This window comes from Ananas comosus, linkage group 6, assembly GCF_001540865.1.
Source record: "Ananas comosus cultivar F153 linkage group 6, ASM154086v1, whole genome shotgun sequence".
Classification (NCBI taxonomy): domain Eukaryota; kingdom Viridiplantae; phylum Streptophyta; class Magnoliopsida; order Poales; family Bromeliaceae; genus Ananas; species Ananas comosus.
Window position 1 is genome coordinate 1,942,357 of NC_033626.1, and position 18,473 is coordinate 1,960,829.

At 33.4% G+C, this 18,473-nt stretch overlaps 1 protein-coding gene across 2 annotated transcripts; it reads left to right on the plus strand.

The window, feature by feature from the left end:
• Positions 5,671–18,098, plus strand: LOC109711718. Of its 2 annotated transcripts, XR_002216668.1 has the most exons (12): positions 5,671–5,758; positions 7,046–7,536; positions 9,482–9,580; positions 12,670–12,770; positions 12,867–12,938; positions 13,020–13,110; positions 15,363–15,443; positions 16,276–16,332; positions 16,467–16,589; positions 16,725–16,763; positions 17,432–17,692; positions 17,905–18,098. XR_002216668.1 is itself a non-coding variant. In XM_020234898.1 (11 exons), exons 2-11 carry the CDS (start codon positions 7,207–7,209, stop codon positions 17,558–17,560), a joined length of 1,122 nt encoding a protein of 373 aa, XP_020090487.1. In that variant the 5' UTR covers positions 5,671–5,758; positions 7,046–7,206; the 3' UTR covers positions 17,561–18,098. The 2 variants fall into 2 exon arrangements, 1 of the variants encoding a protein (XP_020090487.1); XM_020234898.1 differs by having other exon boundaries at positions 17,432–18,098.

An 18,473-nucleotide genomic window follows, 5' to 3' on the forward strand; every position in this document is an offset into this window, starting at 1 on the left:
GGACTCAAAATTAATAATTTTAATGGCCGTGGTGAGCCGTTCGCATGTTTAACTGTGTAGAAACATTCAAATCATGTGAAATTTTGATAGAAAATTTTTTATATTATATAAAATAAGATCAATATCTTTGATCTAAAATTTTAATGTCATATTATCATATTTTGTAAGATTTTTATTTTCAGCCATTGATTTTGAGCCCCTTAGTTCACTAGGCAAATGATATTAAAAAATTGTAAAATTTATTTTCGAGGTACTTCAAATACTTTAGATTAAGTTTAATGGAGCTGATTGACGATTCGAAAGTCGCAACATCGAAAAGGACTTGGAAGCATGGAAGGCTTCGTGCTTCCAGAAGCATAGTAGCCTCACTCCTAATTTAGTCACCATATTATATTTTAAGAAGCGCAATTTAGTTTTAAAACAATACAATTTTGTTTAAATTATAGTTTTTGATATTTTTTGTAACAGTTATGACACATAATGGCCTTTTCAAAAGAAGATGTATGTATATTATTATTATTTTCTATTCTTTGCACTTTTTATGCTATCGGTAGGGGTATAAAATGGGCCGCCCGACCCGGCACGAGTGCGGGCCGGGCCGTGGCCCGGTATGGCTACTGTAGCAATCGTGCCGGCTCGCTGTTCCCAAGACCCACTGTCCAAGGGTCTGGCTAGGGATGTCAATGGGTCGGGTTTGGGTTGGGTTTTTAAAAATCCGAATCTGAACCCAAAAACTAAATTAAAACCTGTTTCCGGACTCGAATCCGGCAGGTTTTAAAAATCTATACCCATATCCGTACCCGACTAAAAACCCGACTCCGGACCCGGATCCGGACCCGGCGGGTTTTAAAAATTCATACCGTTGAATGAAGATCTAAGGGCTAAAGATTATTAACTATTTTATATATTATATAAATAAATAAAAATAAATTATGTATATATATAATTTATTCGGGTTCGGGTTTGGGTTTGGGTCGGGTAAATATAAAATTTATATCCGTATCCATATCCGTCGGGTTTTTATTTTCTATACCCATAACCAAATCCATATCCGTTTAGCTCGGGTAAACCCGCCCTATTCGGGTTCGGGTTCGGATAATATTTCGGGTATCCATACCCATTGACATCCCTAGGTCTGGCAGACCCTTGGACAGCAGGCCCAACGGTTTAATAGCCGTTCGGTTGGATTTTGATTTTTTTTTTCTGAAAAAATATTATTTTTTTTTTTACAAAAAATGGGTTAAAAAATTAAAAAAGACATTTCTTTTATTAAAATGACCACAATGCCGTCACTATCATTCAAAAAATTGACTGTTAGAGAGGACATTTTGGTCAAAAACTAAAAAATATTTTTATATTTTTTTAAAAAATATTTTTTATATCTATAAATACTATTACAAATATCCAAATACATCACAACAAACAATTCTTCATTCATTTTCTTCTACAAACCCTACTTCCTCCTACTCTTAAACTTTCAATCTTTTTTTTTTTCTCTCAATTCTCAAGTTACTTTGCAAATATTTTTAATTTTTTTCAACAATTTTTTTTTTACAAAGTCTCTCCACAAGTATTGTGATTTTTTTAAATTTATAAAATTTTTAAAAAAGTTTTATAAAGGTTGGGTATTATTGTGTAAATTTAAAACTATAAGTCAAAAAGTTATAATTTAAACTCTTTTTTAAAAAAGAAATTTTTAAAAAATACAAACTTTATATAATATGATTAATACAAACTTTATATTTTTTTGTAATTATTTTTTTTAAATATCAATTTCTCTTCAAATAATAAAAAATTATTAAAAATATTTAATAAAAGAGTTTTCAAAAAGTTTGGTATAATTTTGTAAAGTAAAAGTTATAAGTCAAATTTATAATTTTAAAAAAATTCTCTTTTTTTTGAAAAAAAAAATTCTAAAAAAAAACTGGGTGAAGATTTTTTATTTTTTTTAAAATCTGGGCTGGCACGAAGCCCGGCCAGGCCCGGCATGGCCTGTGCGGTGCGCGCCAGGGGCCCAAAATGACCCAGAAAATGTGGGCCGTGCCAACCCGACATGACCTACATTACATCCCTAACTATCGTGCTCTCTCTCTCCCTCTACTGCAGTAGTTGCTCTTGTCTCGACACGCTCTCTCTTTCTCTCTCTCTCTACCCGTCTTTCTTAAATCTTTTTGCACCCTTTTGACTGTCGTCGTCTACGGTGACATCCTCGGTTGCAACTTTATCTTCGTGAGCTGCGCCATATTCAAGCTGGCGTCGATGGAGGTGTGGGCGAGGTAAGGATATCTGAGCCGACGTCAATGAAGGTGTGGGCAAGGCAAGGATATCGGAGCTGGCATTGTTGGAGGTATGGGTGAGCTAAGGAAGATAAGTGTAGGGAGGATAAAAGTGAACGAGAAATAAAAAATGCAAGAGGCATTAGGGTAATTTTGATTAGTTTACTAAAAATTTGGTCTAATATGTAAAATAAAAAAAATGATGTATTTTTACAAATGTTGCGAAATAAGTAAATTCTTTATGCAAATTGGCCAAGATGATTTCTCCTATCGAGATGTGAATCAATTTTAATTTTCTTAATTTCGGAAGGGATTGAGAAAAGAATCGTATTTTTTCATTAACAATTATTTAAATTTAAATATTTAATTTATATTTAATTTTAAATTATAAGTTTATATTTAAACGTGAATTATGGATTCAAAATTTATTTTTTAATTTCTTAAATTCAAGTTTAAATTCTTTATAAGTTTAATATTTGAATTTAGTTCTAAATTTAAATTTTAACTTTGAACTTGAATTTGAATTGTAAATTCAAATTTTAAGTTTAAATTGTGAGTTCAAATTTAGGTTCAAGAATTTGAATAGTAAATTTAAATTTTAGTTGCAATTAATTTTTGTGAGTTTTAATTTGAACATTTCGATTTCGATTCCTCTTATGAATCAAACAAATTAAAGTTTTCATTATTCCGTTTTTGATTCTCGTCCATTTTTATTTTTATTCTGATTTCGATTCTTATTTTGAACCGAATACGCCCTAAATTATGCTGTAACGGCTGTAACTCAGCCTTAAAAAATTTGAATAATTGAGAAGTGGCCACGAGAATGGGGAGGTTAAATTAAAGGAAAAACTTCAAAAACTCCCTGTGTGGTTTCACACTTTCTCACTTTCGTACCCTGTGATTTAAAGTGTATCAATTTAGCACCCTATAGTTTTATTTTTCTCTTTTTATTATTAATTTCACTATTTTTTTTCTTAAATCAGTGACAAAGTTAAAATTAAATAGAACTAAAGTGAATATTCGATAAACCTTGGTGGGTATCTGAAGTTTTTTATATATAATTTAACGAAATATTAATGAAAAAGCTGCCGAAAAGATAAAAATGAAAACACAGGGCACCAAATTGATACACTTTAAACCACATGGTACTAAAGTGAGAAAGTGCGAAACCACGTGTGCAGTTGTGAAGTTTTCCCTAAATTAAAAAAAAGAAAAAGAAAAAAAATACAATACAAAATAATATTATAACAGTTACATATTTAATGTAGCTCCTGTTATGCGTACCCACAAAACCTACCCCTTACGTTTATTTCAGGTATAGAAACAGTAAGATTTTCTTAAATTATTACTTCATTAGTGACCACTTGTGGGTAAGCATAATAATGCTGAAAATATCTTTATGGGTCTGTACGTGTGAAAACCATTTTCTGAACCCGGTCTACACAGCATCAGTGGATCGATCAACCCATCCACCCCACGTGCGCCATTTTTATGTGGGAAATTTACGTGGGAGGCCCCTATCCTTCTAATAATTGCAATTACGCTCCTTTCCTTCTACCATACATGTTTTAATTTTAATTGATTTCCGGACTTTTTTTTGTATTTAGGCCGCTCTTAAAAGTTTCTTCGCAAATAATTCCACGAAATTTATAATTACAAAACTGGTCCTATTCCCGCCATGCAAGCGCCATGTAAGCAGTTAAGCACAACATCAGCGGCTATGAAACTGTTCACTGTGTTTGGACGAGCTGAACAGTAATCTATCCCGTAAAAAAATTGAAATAGCCCCGTAATGCATTTTAGCTTGAACCATTCATTATGTCTAAATGCGGTGAATGGTTCACTGTGTTTAACTTATGACAGCCAGCCGCTGATGTGGCACTTGCGTGACAATGATAAGGCCAATTTTGTAATTATAAATTTGTAGGATTATTTGTGAAAAAAATTTATGAGGGGCTACAGGCAAGAAAAGCCTCGATTTTTTAACATTCCAGCAGTTGCCACTAGGTCCTTGATGCATTTTCACGTTGCCACATTATATTTTTGAAATTTTTTACTCTACATTTTGTAATTTTAATTTTATTTTGTTACAAGGATTTGACATTACATAGAATAGTAGTTTAATTATATTTTATAAACTATAAAGTGATGAAATATTAATGATAAGCTAGTTAAATGCCACTTTATTTCTCTGCATGTCCTTCATAAAAATATATTATCCTATAGTTTGTACAATATTATAATATTTTATTATCTCATTTAATGACAAATCTTTCTAAGAAGTTAAGAAAAATTATTAGAAAACCAAAATAAAAATTTTAAGCTATAGAACGAGAAAAAAAATAGCGTCTAGATCAATATAATATGTCAAACTATTATAATAAAATTTTACAATCAAGTTCAGCAGTATTTTCGAAGTTTTGGACCTCGTTTAGTGCTGTGTTTTTTTTATTACTTTTAAATAAAATTTTATATATCAAAATATAGAAATCGACAGTGAATTTATTGTAAACTTTTATCAAAGTATTTCTTTAGCAAAAAATAATTATTTATTTATTTTTTTTGCTTTTAATTTTTTTTTTTAAATATGTTGTCGTCTACCACTTGACCGGATATAGTATAAGCTAGCAAAATGTAACAACTAATTTTTTTTAATATATCCAATTATATATAATTAGTATTTAAAAAATAAGAAAATGAGAACAATACTACAAAAAGTTTTTTCGTTTTCAATTAAAAAAAATAATTTGGACGGTTTAGATTAAGGATGTCGATAGTTATGGATACTTGAAATGTTATTCAAACTCGAATCTGAAAGGAAAAAAATTTATTCGATGCTAAACGTATACGTTTTTTAATACGGGCATGAAAAATGAAAATACGACGAATTAAAATTCAGATATGAATTTTGTCTATACCCGTCCCCAACGCAAATAGATTTTACACTAGTATATAATATATATATAAATATTTAATATTATATTTAAATTTATATTTAAAAAATTAAAATATTAATATAATATGTTTTTAAATAGGATAAAGAGAAATGATTGTTTTGAGTTCGATTTTGAATATGAATTTTCAAAAACTCGTCGATTATGATTTGACTTTGGATCTTGGGTTCGGTTGTCGGGTTTGGATTTGAATTTTTGAAAACTCCGACCCGAAAACATCTCTTGTTCAGATTCAAAAGTTGAGAGATGTGATGGTTGACGGTCTACAGCTGACGTGGTGGACCCGGTCCACCAATAATTTCTCGTCGTACAAACTTCGTATGTGTACTCAGCGTCGTTGTCTTTGACCCTTGTCTCTCTCTACTCCATACAGTGTCTCTACTCCTTTAAATACCCCGACCACCCCCTCAAAAAAAAAAAAAAAAAAAAAAAAAAAAAANCTCTCTCGGAGCTCGCGAGATCGATCTCTCCGTTTCTCTCTCTCGCGATCTCGATCCCCAATCTCATCGTCTCGCGCACGACCCACAGGTACTTCTCCGATTTCTCCCTCCAATTTCCTCTTCCGCTTCTCGATCTCGTCTCGCTCGATGTAATCTCAGCTCACGGCGATCGAATTCAGAGTTTTACTACTTCGATCGGTTCGATTTCTTGATTTCTCGTTTTTCTCTAGCTTTCCGAGTTGTTTTGACGCTAATTCGATGCTGCGATCGCCAAATTGCTAAATCTTTTGGTGAGAATTGGAGGAAGAGGTGCTTCGATTTCAGTTATTTTTCTTTTTTGGTTTGATTTTTGATTAGTTCTTGAGAGGCGTTTCGTAGTTCTCTACTTTGGCTTCGTCGGTAATTTGCGTGGAGTGATTTGACTTTTGTGGGCTAGGTTTGACTTGTTGCGGTGTTGCGTCACAGCAACATAAATAGGGGGGAGTGGAAATGGGAAAGGGGGAAAATTGGTGTTAATTGCTTGGGGCATTTGAAAATGTATCCCTTCAAAGTTCAAAGTTGAAATCTTGCATATTGTTATCTCTATTTTTGCTTTCTTGGGGAATATTTTCTCACTATATGGTTGAAGATAGAATTGAATCAGCTTTATCTTCTTTCATTGGTCAGTTTCTTTCTTGCGTATTATGTCACAACCTGCATAGGGGAAGGAGAGAAAATTGGCGTTAGTTGCTAGGGACATTTGAAAAATGTATCACTGCAAAGTTGGAATATTGCATCTTGTACTATTATTAATATTAGTTTTCCTTTTTCTGGTAGCACTTTTCACTATAAGGTTAAAGATAGAAATGAATCAACTAATCTTATTTCATTGGTAATTTTAAGTTTCTTGCTTGCGTATTATGTCACAACATGCATAGGGGAAAGGGAGAAAATTGGTATTAATTGCTAAGGACATTTGAATATGTATCCCTACAAAGTTGGAATATTGCGTATTGTGTTATCCGGATTTTCCTTTGTTGGGTTGTATTTTCTTTCTATAACGTTGAGAAGATGGAACTGAATCAACTTTATCTTCTTTCATTTGCATATTGTATGAACATCATCTAAGTATTCTAATCTTTCTTATTTTAAATAAACATTTCTGGTGCTAATTTTATTGCGATCCGGCATGTATTAAATATACCCTTCTCTGCAAACTTGTGCTTGACCTTTCCTTTTTACCTTGCAATTGTTTATCTCCTGTTCTTTCCTCAAATATAGAAGATTAAAATTCCATTACCTGTAACTACTTTTGATTCGTCTATTTCCTATTAGAATAGATAATTTAGGGCTTTCTGTATGATGATGTGTAATGTGTGCTCTTTTCAATTTCCAGGTTCTGCAAGACTGGTAAATGTAATGCTGCAAACCATGTCTTAATCGAGTGTTTAATAATGATACCTAAAGAAAAGGCTGTTGAATCAAGCTATCAGTGAAGACCAGTGTTGTTGATGTACATTGTGCGCTAATGAATTTCTCTAGATAAAGAAACCAAATATGGCAGCTCCTCGCTATAATAGATCTCCATCTAGAAGGCCTTTATGGATAATCATTTTGCTTACTCTGATATGTGTAGCATTGATTGGGGCTTATGTTTATCCGCCTCGCCACTACTCGGCCTGCTATTTTCTATCTTCGAGCGTTTGTAGCCCTTTTCACCCCCCTGCACCTGCAAGGGTTTACACAGATGATGAAATCGCTGCTCATGTTGTCAATATAAACATTCTCTTGGCGCCAGCTTTCCAGCCGAAGAACCCTAAAATCGCTTTCATGTTCTTGACGCCTGGCTCATTGCCTTTTGAGAGGTTGTGGGAGAAATTCTTCCAGGTAGAAACTTTGTTCTCTAGAAGTGTATGTATGTTCTAAATGCCTATTTTGCATGTATTTATCTAATATGTAGGTTCGAATGGTTTGGACAGATCACTTTCCTAAACTGTAAATGTTACACTAATGTGAAGTTACACATGCAGTTTCATTTTCAGTGTCCAGTCCAAACTGAATGATGCATGCTAAAGTTAATAATCTCCGTTAAGAAAGCAATTTCTTTGTTCTTTCACAATTTGGAGTCTTTCATTCAGTGCTACAATTGCAATGCAACCTGCAAATCTTGTATAATGTACATGCGAAGAGGGGTGTAAAGGGCAGCCTAGGTTCAGCTCAAAATTGATTAAGGGGCCGTATTGAGCTTGATTTGAGCTGAGAGAGACCATGCTCGAGTTCTCTGCTCGGCTCGTGACTTGACTGTGAATCCAGCTACCATTCTTCCAACTGTCTAGCAGTTGGTTCGTTTTGCGCTTTCTGGTTCATTCATTTACTTTATGGGTGGGGTGGGACTATTAGGCTATACAGAAGTTAAAATATATAGGAAGTTACATTACAAACAGCATAGTGTTACCAACATTGGAACCCACATCCCATGAAAGAAGAGAAGAAGACTCTAATCACTGAGGTGGTAATTTGCTTGTAATTAATTTCTGTAATATTTTATGTAGTTCCGTGAATCTTGAGCTTTCTAGATCTGAGCTCGAGTGAGCTGAACCAAGCCAACTAGAGCTGGTTCATGGGCCTCAAGCTTTTTTTGACTGCTCTACATGAAGACATGAACTTAGTTAGCATATTCACTTTTTTGATTGAAGGACCAAAAAAGTAATGAAACTTGCATATTATATGAACTTTTGTATGATTTTAGTGTAAGAGAGATGCAAGACAAAATCAACAAGAGATACAGGTCTTCAATTCTCACATACATTGTAGACTGGTTGGCTGGCGTTACTCTTTGTAGATATTATGATGGCTACCATGGTATTAACACATGGAGTCCTGATGGTTTGCTTTTATCTAAAATGTTTCTAGTTCATCAATAAAATAAAATATGCATCTTGGAGCTTTATCATCATGAAATGAAAAATGATGTTTTGTACCAGCACTTAATATATTAGCATTTCTCGAGTGATTGTTGCTTTAATGATTGCTAATTTCAATGCTTTGACTTATATGAGATGCTTTGGAAATGCTACATATTGCCTAGAGAAAGCATACAAACTAGTACAGGAAATATATGATCGATTCCTTTCAGAGTGAATTGAGTCTTTTTTAGTTGTTCTAGTAGGTTGGGTTTACCCTGCCTTTATACATCTATTGCATGGTATCGTCATAGTTAGCCATTTATTTAAATTTCCATAGGTCAACATTAACAAAACTGAGGGCCAAGTTTCTATATGGATGGTATATGTTACCTTTCTTTCATTTTAATTTTGAGATCATTATCTGAGATATTGTTAATTAGAATGTTTGGTCTGTGGAGCGAAATCTACTTTTTGTTTATGTGGATTGTAGTGTTCTCTTGTTGAATTTGAACTAAGCTAACATTATCTTTTTATTTATTTATTTATTTATTTTTCTCTCTTTCATTAGATAAATGTCCTTGACCAACCAAAGCCTAGGAGCGCTAGTCAACAACTTTATAAAGATAGATACAACAACTTTATAAAGATAGATATAGACCTTTCCTTCATTTTATTTTTGAGGTCTTTACCGAGATTAGTAGACCCAATATTCTTATTTGAATTGAGCATATGCTTTTAGCTAGAACCTTAGGTCTAGGTTGAGTCAAAACTGGCATTGAAATTATTGAGTAGAATGCCCTTGCTTTTCCTTACAAGTTTGAAAGAGAAATGGGCACCCTTTAACATACCATCGGTGTTATTGTAAATATAATTGACTGGACATTAGTAGTTCTCTTTGTTATCATCTTGCTTGTCTGCATTCTCAGGGACATGAAGACAGATTTACAATATATGTGCATGCATCAAGAGAGCAACCAGTACATACATCTTCTTTATTCATTGGCCGGAACATCCGCAGTCAAAAGGTACCCAAACATTTCCCACATATTACATTTTTTAAAGTATGTGCCGTAGCAATAGCTTTTCCATTACGTATTAGGCACGATGTCATTGTTTTGCAAAATTTTTGGTGTCAGGACCGGTGCAGATCCTTTGAAGGGTGTAAGAAGGGCCTATTAGACAAGAAATATTCTTGTAGCATCAAGAAAAATTATCATTCTGATATTCTAATATTAAATATATGCCCAAGCTTTGGGTTTTATGTCTCTAATATCTGGCTAATGATGTTCATTGTGTTGTGCAATGCTTGTCAATATGTTGATCAGTGGAATCCTAGGTTGTTTGTTGGTTTCAGGGGCATGTGGGTGTTTCCTGATTAATGCGATCTTGACATGGAATGTCGTATAAATGAAGCATGAATTGTTATTGATAGACTAGGTGCACTAAGACCCGGTCAAGTCCACTGTGTGAACATTGATCAGGTTCAACATGCTTGTTCTGCCAATAAATATTCCTGCAATGTTTTAGTATCACTACCCTTTTGTGCAAAAGTGTCCACTTACGAATTTGGCAATGAATTGCAAATGTTAGTACATAGATGTCCTTTGAATTCTGTGTTTTGCCAAAATCAACTTGCATTTCTCTCTTTGCCCTTTATCGGGGTTGTTTTTGTCTATTGGAAAAAAAAAAAATAAAAGTATCATTCCCAAATTCCTCAAGTACTTAGGGAATTTCATGAAAAATCAGTTGATGTGTATGATTAGGCTTCAAGGCCCTATCTGTAGTACATTGCTCGAGTGAAGATCTTATTGCCATGAATTCATGATGTCATATAATGTTGCTTTTGTTCTTTATGTTGCTAAATATCATCAAATGGAATAAAGATTGCGGTGCCACTGGCACGGTGCATTGTGCCAGTGGCACTGGAAGGGTTTGGCATGTTTTTTTGTCTTATTTTTTTTTCTTTCAAGTATTGTTAGCTTTTTAGGATGTTTTAACATTTGTAATGCATATAAACTTAATTCAAATTCATCTTTTATCCAGTACAAGTCGAAATAGTCATATACAACTCATGAAAGTATGTAAATGCTAATATAAGATTAATAATTAACAACGTATAATATTAGAGATAATTCAATATGCCCAAATCATAACTCTAAAATCCAAACTTTCATCTTCCATTGCTAGTACTACATTGAGTGCTTAGGTGGATCATACTGATAATTGTCATCATCAGTTACCAGATTGATCCCTCAACTATATAAATATTGCTGATATAGGTGAAAGCTCATTTGTTACTGGTACATCTCGTAATAATTGCGAACATATTCATTACAGTGAATTGTATCATAATGTATGTGTACTACCGTGATCGACACCATTAAAAGATCTCTTTTGACCTCTTAAGATAGAAAAATGAGTAAATAGATCCGTATCATTGTCAAACTGTGCTAGTTCAGCACGAACAGGCACTGGGCGATACAGGGGTGGCCCCACGATAGGGAGTGATACAGGGGTAGGATGCCATGATATAGGGTGGTACGCTCGCAGTTTCTGTGTGTACGACACAAGCACGGGCCCGTGCCGGCATGGGCCCATGCCACCGGCACAGGCAATCCTTGAAATGGAAAAGTACATTAGGATTGAAGAAGGCAACTTCTTCGCAAGAATGAGACAGCATGAAAAGTTTGACTAATTGCTAGTTTTGTTGCTTTTATGGTATCTAAAGGTGAAATTGCATAAGTAGTAGACAAAATTGGCGTTCCACTGTTATATTGATATCGTCTAGACTGTGTTTGTTGCTTCTCTATTTTCACTAGAGTCATTCAAAATGACCTTTTAAGTTAGCACAAAGTACCGTTAAGCTGTTAAGGACAAAAATTTGAGCTGAGAGAAGAAAGGAATGAAAATAATCACACATGGTATTGGATGTTTTGCACTTATACCATCTGTGATTAGGATTGCTGACCATCTGCTACAGTAGGATACATCTTAAGAGACATCTGAAGGCATTAAGAGGCTTTTAAGTGTCGTCAAATCATGATAGGAGATAGGAAAGAAGATTCCTCCAATAGTTCAACAATCTGCAAATTTAGTATGCTTATGAACTACTACAGTAATTGGTTTCTTAGATGCTATACTTGAATGGAAATTGATCCATCATGTCTTCTTTCTAAGTCTTACAGTAGTAGCTCTCTTTCGCACTGAAATATGTTGTTGTAATATCTTAGGCCAATATTCTTCTGTTTTTGTTACTTTTTCATCACCAAGGTGACGTAGTCTTTGGTTACAAGACACCATTAAATCACATCATAGCCACCTGTTTCCTGTCAGTAACTACCTTCCACTTTAATTTAGAGTTTTGGGTGGAACAGTTATTGATCGCTGACATCTAATTATGCATAATTGTTTTTGGGCCCCTCTGTGCTATCTACCTTTAGATATATAGGCTTCGTGAAACAACTTTCTTACTTAATTTCGATTTTCTCGTCGATCGACACCGTGATGTTCAACTAAGCAACAGAAAAAGAAAATGACACAGGATCATAAACTCATTACCTTGAAACACGGAGTCCTCATGGTAATGCTCAGTTATTTGAAAGGAAAAAAAGAACACTTGATTAAATGATTAGTTCAATGTAAATGTGTAGTCGGACTTGAGGGCATAAGACGTCCAAATCATAATTTTGCTAGTTGAAAGATCACAAATATCAAGTCCATAAGACGTCCAAATCATAATTTTGCTAGTTGAACGATCACAAATAGGTAAATATATCTATTGGTACCTTTTTTCGAAGTTTTTCAATTAAATGGTATTTCTTTTTGAAGATAAAGTAAAAGCAATGTCTTGCAATTAATCAGAGTAGTTGTTATAGTGACACCAAACTTATGATATTACAAATGCAGTTTTGTTCCAAAGCTGTCTATTTATTATCTACTAAGCAGTGGCTGTCAGTAGTTTCTTGTTACTTTCAGTTACTGATGATTAGACAATGACAATCATGCCAATCATAAATACATTCATTGTTTAAGTTTGCGTTATCGTATCATGAATCAATTCTTCTCTCATAATTGGAACTAGAAGTGCAGTTTTAGACATATAAAGTGGCTGTAGGTGGTTTGGGGTGACATTTCAATGGTTGATGCCGAGAAGAGGTTATTAGCAAATGCACTCAGAGATCCTGATAATCAGCATTTTGTGTTGCTTTCTGACAGGTAATTTGATTTGCCACCCAGTAATTTTTTTATTGCTCTTTTCTTTTTAGTATTGACAATTTATTTTATTTTATTATTATTATTTTTTCATTGCAGTTGTGTACCACTTCACAATTTTGATTATGTATATAGTTATCTGATGGAAACAAATATCAGCTTCATTGACTGGTAAAGTGACTGTAAACTTGCCAAAAATCTGAAGTGTTATTTATTTAGGAGAGTTCTTATGCTGGCTATTTCTTTTTTTAGTTTTGAAGATCCAGGGCCACATGGAACAGGTAGATATTCTGAGCATATGCTACCGGAAATTGAGAAAAAAGATTGGAGGAAAGGTGCACAGGTGTGTTAAGCTATATTCTCAACTCGTTAGCACGGATTTAAGTGCCAGGGCATAGGATCGTGCCGAGCACTTGCCGGCACGGTGTGGCACAGTGTGTACCATGCCGTACCTATGTATGCTGTTCACAAAAATATTTGTATACTGACACACTATAGCATGAAATTTATTTCGGTGGCACCAATATATTCTAATTGCTTATTGTATTTCTTTATCAAATATTTTGCATTTTATTGATGTAAGTAATTGCTAATATCAAAGAAAAGAGGGTTTTGAATAATGCTATGGAGACAGGGTTGTATAACAGCACGGTGGGCACGGAATATGCGTATGGGCACTTAAATCCTTGTCGTTTAGACATTGTCCTCACTTGGCATTTTCATTGTTTAGTCATTAAAAAAACCAAGTGCAGAAAAAATTTTCTTAGGTTGGACATTACGGCTCAACTATTTGCAGCATGTAACCTCCTTTACTTTTCCATTGTAGAGAAAAATAACATGCTTGATACTGTGATTCCCTTATTCTCTGCCTTTGATATCCTATGTTTATTTCACATGTAGATAAGGATAAACAAGTTATGACATCTATCTTTCCTTTCAAGTAACTTTGCATAAATGGCAAGAAAAGGAGATCTTAGAGTGTGAGGTATTCTAGCCATTCAAAAGATTGGTCATGCTAGAAATTTGGCCATTTAAAGTTTTATGCCTAGCAAGATTCCTGTACATACAATTTTTATGGATAGCTCATATTTCTTAGCATATTTATTAGCCATATCTGATCTCGATGGTGTTTGGTTTTAGGTAGTCAATGTACTTGTTTCCAGCAGAGCTTCTAAGCAGAACAAGTTCGACGTTAACTACCTGTTACTTGTTATGGTTGGATGATTGCTACATAACTGTCTTTGTCAAGATTAGATATGCAGGATTGGCTCTTCTTTCCATTAGTAAAATACAGTGCAAAATTCAGTCAACCTTTAAATAAAAGCAGCTAGAAGTAGAATGTGTAGCATTTTCTGAGACAATCCCTATTCTAAAACAGGACTGCATACTGAGTGATTGATGTGCTTTTCGTGCATGCAATCATCCATAAGCTTGTTAATTGATCAACCAATGTTTCAAAAGGCCGTATGCGGTATCCATGCAGTTATCTACCATATAGCACATATGGGTATGCGGGCGTATATATGAACACATATGTGGTCTATCTATTAAAATATTAATAAACATTTATATGTATAAAAAAAATGTATATGAATGCTTTCTAACAAAGCTAAATAACTAAAGTAACAATTCAAAATTCAAAAATTAAAATAATTAATTTCAAGTGAAGGTGCACACATGTATCACCAAACTAACAATTAGTAATTTACTCTTAATTATTAAATATAAAGATAAATAGGAATTTCGATGCAAAATTATAAAAATGTCAAACAAAAACCAATGTTTTTAAAAAATAGAACGATAAACTTTTATGAAGAATAAATATTTTTTCAATAAATTGTCATTCACATCATTTGATAGAACAACACTAAAAAAAAAATCTAGTATAATAACATCTAACAACTACAAAATTATTCATCAATATTTATAAATATAATTATTAGATAGATTAGGAATAATACCTACCAAAATAAGAGAGATAGTTAGGTTTTATTTATATAAAGATAATTGCATTAATATGCAATAATTGCATTAATATGCATTATTATTAATTAAACCTGTATGAAAATAGTCATATATATATATGTCTAATTTTTAATCAAACAATCACATTCAATATTGCATTTCAATCCTATCTTTTTTTTTAAAAAAAACTTTATTGCATATGCAGCCGTGTATCGGCGGCATATGCAGTCCGACTACATACTGCATAGTATATTACATATGCGATGTGGTTTATTGTCCGAACCGCATATGCAGCCGCATGAACCGCTTTTTGGATCATCGCAGTCATCCAACATGCCTGAAGGGATCGATAGAAGCTTTTTTTTAACATGATGGTACATGTAGCACAGACCTTTCTTTTCTAGGTGGGAAAAGCATAACATATAATATTTATTCTCAAATATGCATTATGAAGAATCTTTTCTTGATTAGATGTGTGTTATATCAAGCATGCATGTGAAACTTGAGATGGAAAGAATTCAAATTTCAGTGGCAATGAAAGGCCTTTGGCGTACTTCCAATCAGTTTAATTAAATATTTATTATGCTCATGCTGATACTTTGAAATCTTATTTCCTATTCAAATGTGCAGTGGTTCTCAGTTAAGCGGCAGCATGCTTTGCTAATTCTTGCTGACATGCTTTACTATAATAAGTTCAAGCTTCACTGTAAGGTAACCGTACATGTTGTAAATTTATTATGATTACAGTAGTTAAAGCTCTATACCTTAAGAGAATTTTTGCGTCTAATGCATCTTAATTAATAAATTTCCTAATGAACTTTGTTGACCTGTACATGACATTTTATAGGATGAACATGTGTACTAATGGGGTTCCAAATTTCTGACGTTTTTGGACAGTGATCCTTTTGTAATTTCTCAAAGTATATTCATATCGATGATGTTAGTTAGGATATGTAAACATCCTATACAATTTGTTTGTGGGGGGCTTTTGCTAACTGTGAATGCATCATAGAATCATCATCATAAGCTAGTCAGATGAAGTAATGCTTTCAACGGTGGATGCTTGAGTCATTGTTTTCTTGCTAAGATCAAATGACGAATGTAGGAAAAATATGGAAGAATTTTATGTCTCCGACTTACGTACTATACGGTTGAAGCTAGATTTGTTCTCTCTAATGATAACCTATGTTCTCTTGTGTGACAACTGTTTGTGCTTCTTGGCTAGCCAATAATTCGATATCTCAATTGCATTTGCATTTCTAAAACTAATAACAAAATGCAAAAACTTAATCTATTCATTTTTAGTGTGTTTGTGGCTTGGATGCTTCGGTGGTGGGGGATGTTTCTTGCTATAATTCCATATATATGAGATTATTTGTGTATTGGTTTACAATTTCAAGCACCTTAATAAAATGCTATATATTTCTAGTTTGCTATCTGTGAGAATGATGATACTTTTTTGCCCACTAATACAAACTAATTTGGTTTCTTTTGGGGCATGATGGCGTTCTATGCTGATTTTGCTGTGGTTTGACCCTTACAGCCAGTCAAGGGACACAATTGCTATGCTGACGAACATTATTTGCCAACCTTCTTCCATGTAAGAACATAAGACCAATTTTAACTAGGGTTTCATTCCATGTAAGCACATAAGACCAATTTTAACTAGGGTTTCATCTTCTTTTCCATTATCTTTTGAAATTGATTTCCAACCGTTATTTGTGCCTGCTGCAGATGGTTGATCCGACTGGAATTGCAAACTGGTCGGTTACACATGTAGATTGGTCTGAAGGGAAATGGCATCCTAAAGCATATAGAGCTGTTGATGCAACCTTTGAGCTTCTAAAGAATATCACTGTAAGAATTTTTTTTTTTTAATTTTTATTAAGATCCATATAAGAAAATTCATGTTCTTCATTATCTTCCTTTGTTATACAAAATTGATTGTGTACGGCCAAGGATTTACCATTCTAACTATAATTGTCTTTGCAGTCTATTGATGAGAGTATACATGTTACCAGTAATTTGAAGGTAAAGCAACTATAATCTTGTCCTCCAATTTCATTTTCTGATTCGTGGTGACCTATAATAGTTTTCTTTGTTAAGATTCACGTGTTTAGTCTTTACAAGTCTGCATAAAGTATGCATATCCACTTACCTGTATGGTTCACTGGAGCTTCAGCTGCAGAAGATTCAAATACGATCTTCTGATTTTGTGGCTTATAAGCGCATTTCAAGTTATAGTTTAGATTTGTTTTCATCTGACCAGAAGAGGTTTAGTGTTAAATGTAGAGAAGAGATAGATTTTACAAATATGATGTAGTTCCAAAAGTATAAATAGTTACTATGTTTTCATACCAGCCGATGAATGTATGTTGGAATAGTCATAACAAAGGCATTAATGATTGGTTAGAGAAAGAAATTCAAAACCTAGAACCAGATGTACAACAAGAAAAGGGTGTGTAGATGCTTGTCATTTTATGTACTTATTTTCCTCCAGATATGTATAGACAAGTTACTTACATGTTTGGTTTGTTTTTAATAATATACCAGTTAGTTCTCTGAGTTCATGTTCTGATTTCCTGTTCTTTAAGCTTTCCATTCCATTTGCTAATTTCAGAACTACTTGGAAGGAAAAGTCACATTAAGATTCTATATCTAACTGAAATAACAATTTTCCTTGACGTGATTTGTCACAGAAAGTAGTGCAGAAGAGACCTTGTCTATGGAACGGGATGAAGCGGCCATGCTACTTATTTGCCAGAAAATTTTACCCCGAGGCACTCGACAATTTGATGAATATATTCTCCAATTTTACAGTTATTTGACAATCAGACCAATGTTCTCATTCTTTGCTCGAAGATCATCCTCCGCCCATTGGCTCTCTCCAACGAATCAACTGATCCCCCCGCGAAATGGAGGAATTTTTCTGAGAATGCTATTTGCTGCTCTCTTCTCAGGTCAATTTCTCATCATATCTCCTCTTTACTATTTATTTTATAAATAAGGTTCTGTGTTTAAATTCTCAATCATCATGCCATTCTGCCGATTGGAACAGCAATTTTGTTAGTCGATTTAACTGCCGTAAGGTCATCCATTTTAGCTCACACTGTAATCGCTTTCTCTGTCATCCTTTTCTGGTATTTAGTGAAAGTTTTGTTGCTCTTAATAGTTAAAATGGAACTCACTGTGCTCATTAACATCAAAAGTGATAGAGGCGGAAAAGGGAACTTTCCTTTCCTTGTTTAGAAAGATGGGATAACTCAGTTCGATCCTACATATTTAATGTATGAGAAGATTACAAAGTTGTCATTAATGTTTGAAACTTCAACTCATTTAACATCTATACAGGCTGTTTTTTGGTAATTTTGTTCTGACTTTTGGCTTGTAAAATGTACTGTTTTTTTTTTTTTTTTTTTTTTTTTTTAAAGTTCCAGGTTTATAGTTGATTTTGGCATTAGATCTTTTGAAGCTTTATTTTCTTTCATTTATGGTGTCATAGGAAAAGCGACATTAACCATTCTATTATTATTATTACTAGCGTAGGACCCGCGCGATGCGGCGGGTAGAAATGGTTTAGTAAAAATCTACAGACTACAGATTTAACAAACAAATAAAAATATTAAAAAGAAATAAAAAAATATTTAAAATATTATAAAAGATAATAAATAATGAAAGAAAAATAAAAAAAAGCTCAAATTCACATTTAACTAATCATATAAAGATATTTATCTATCCTAT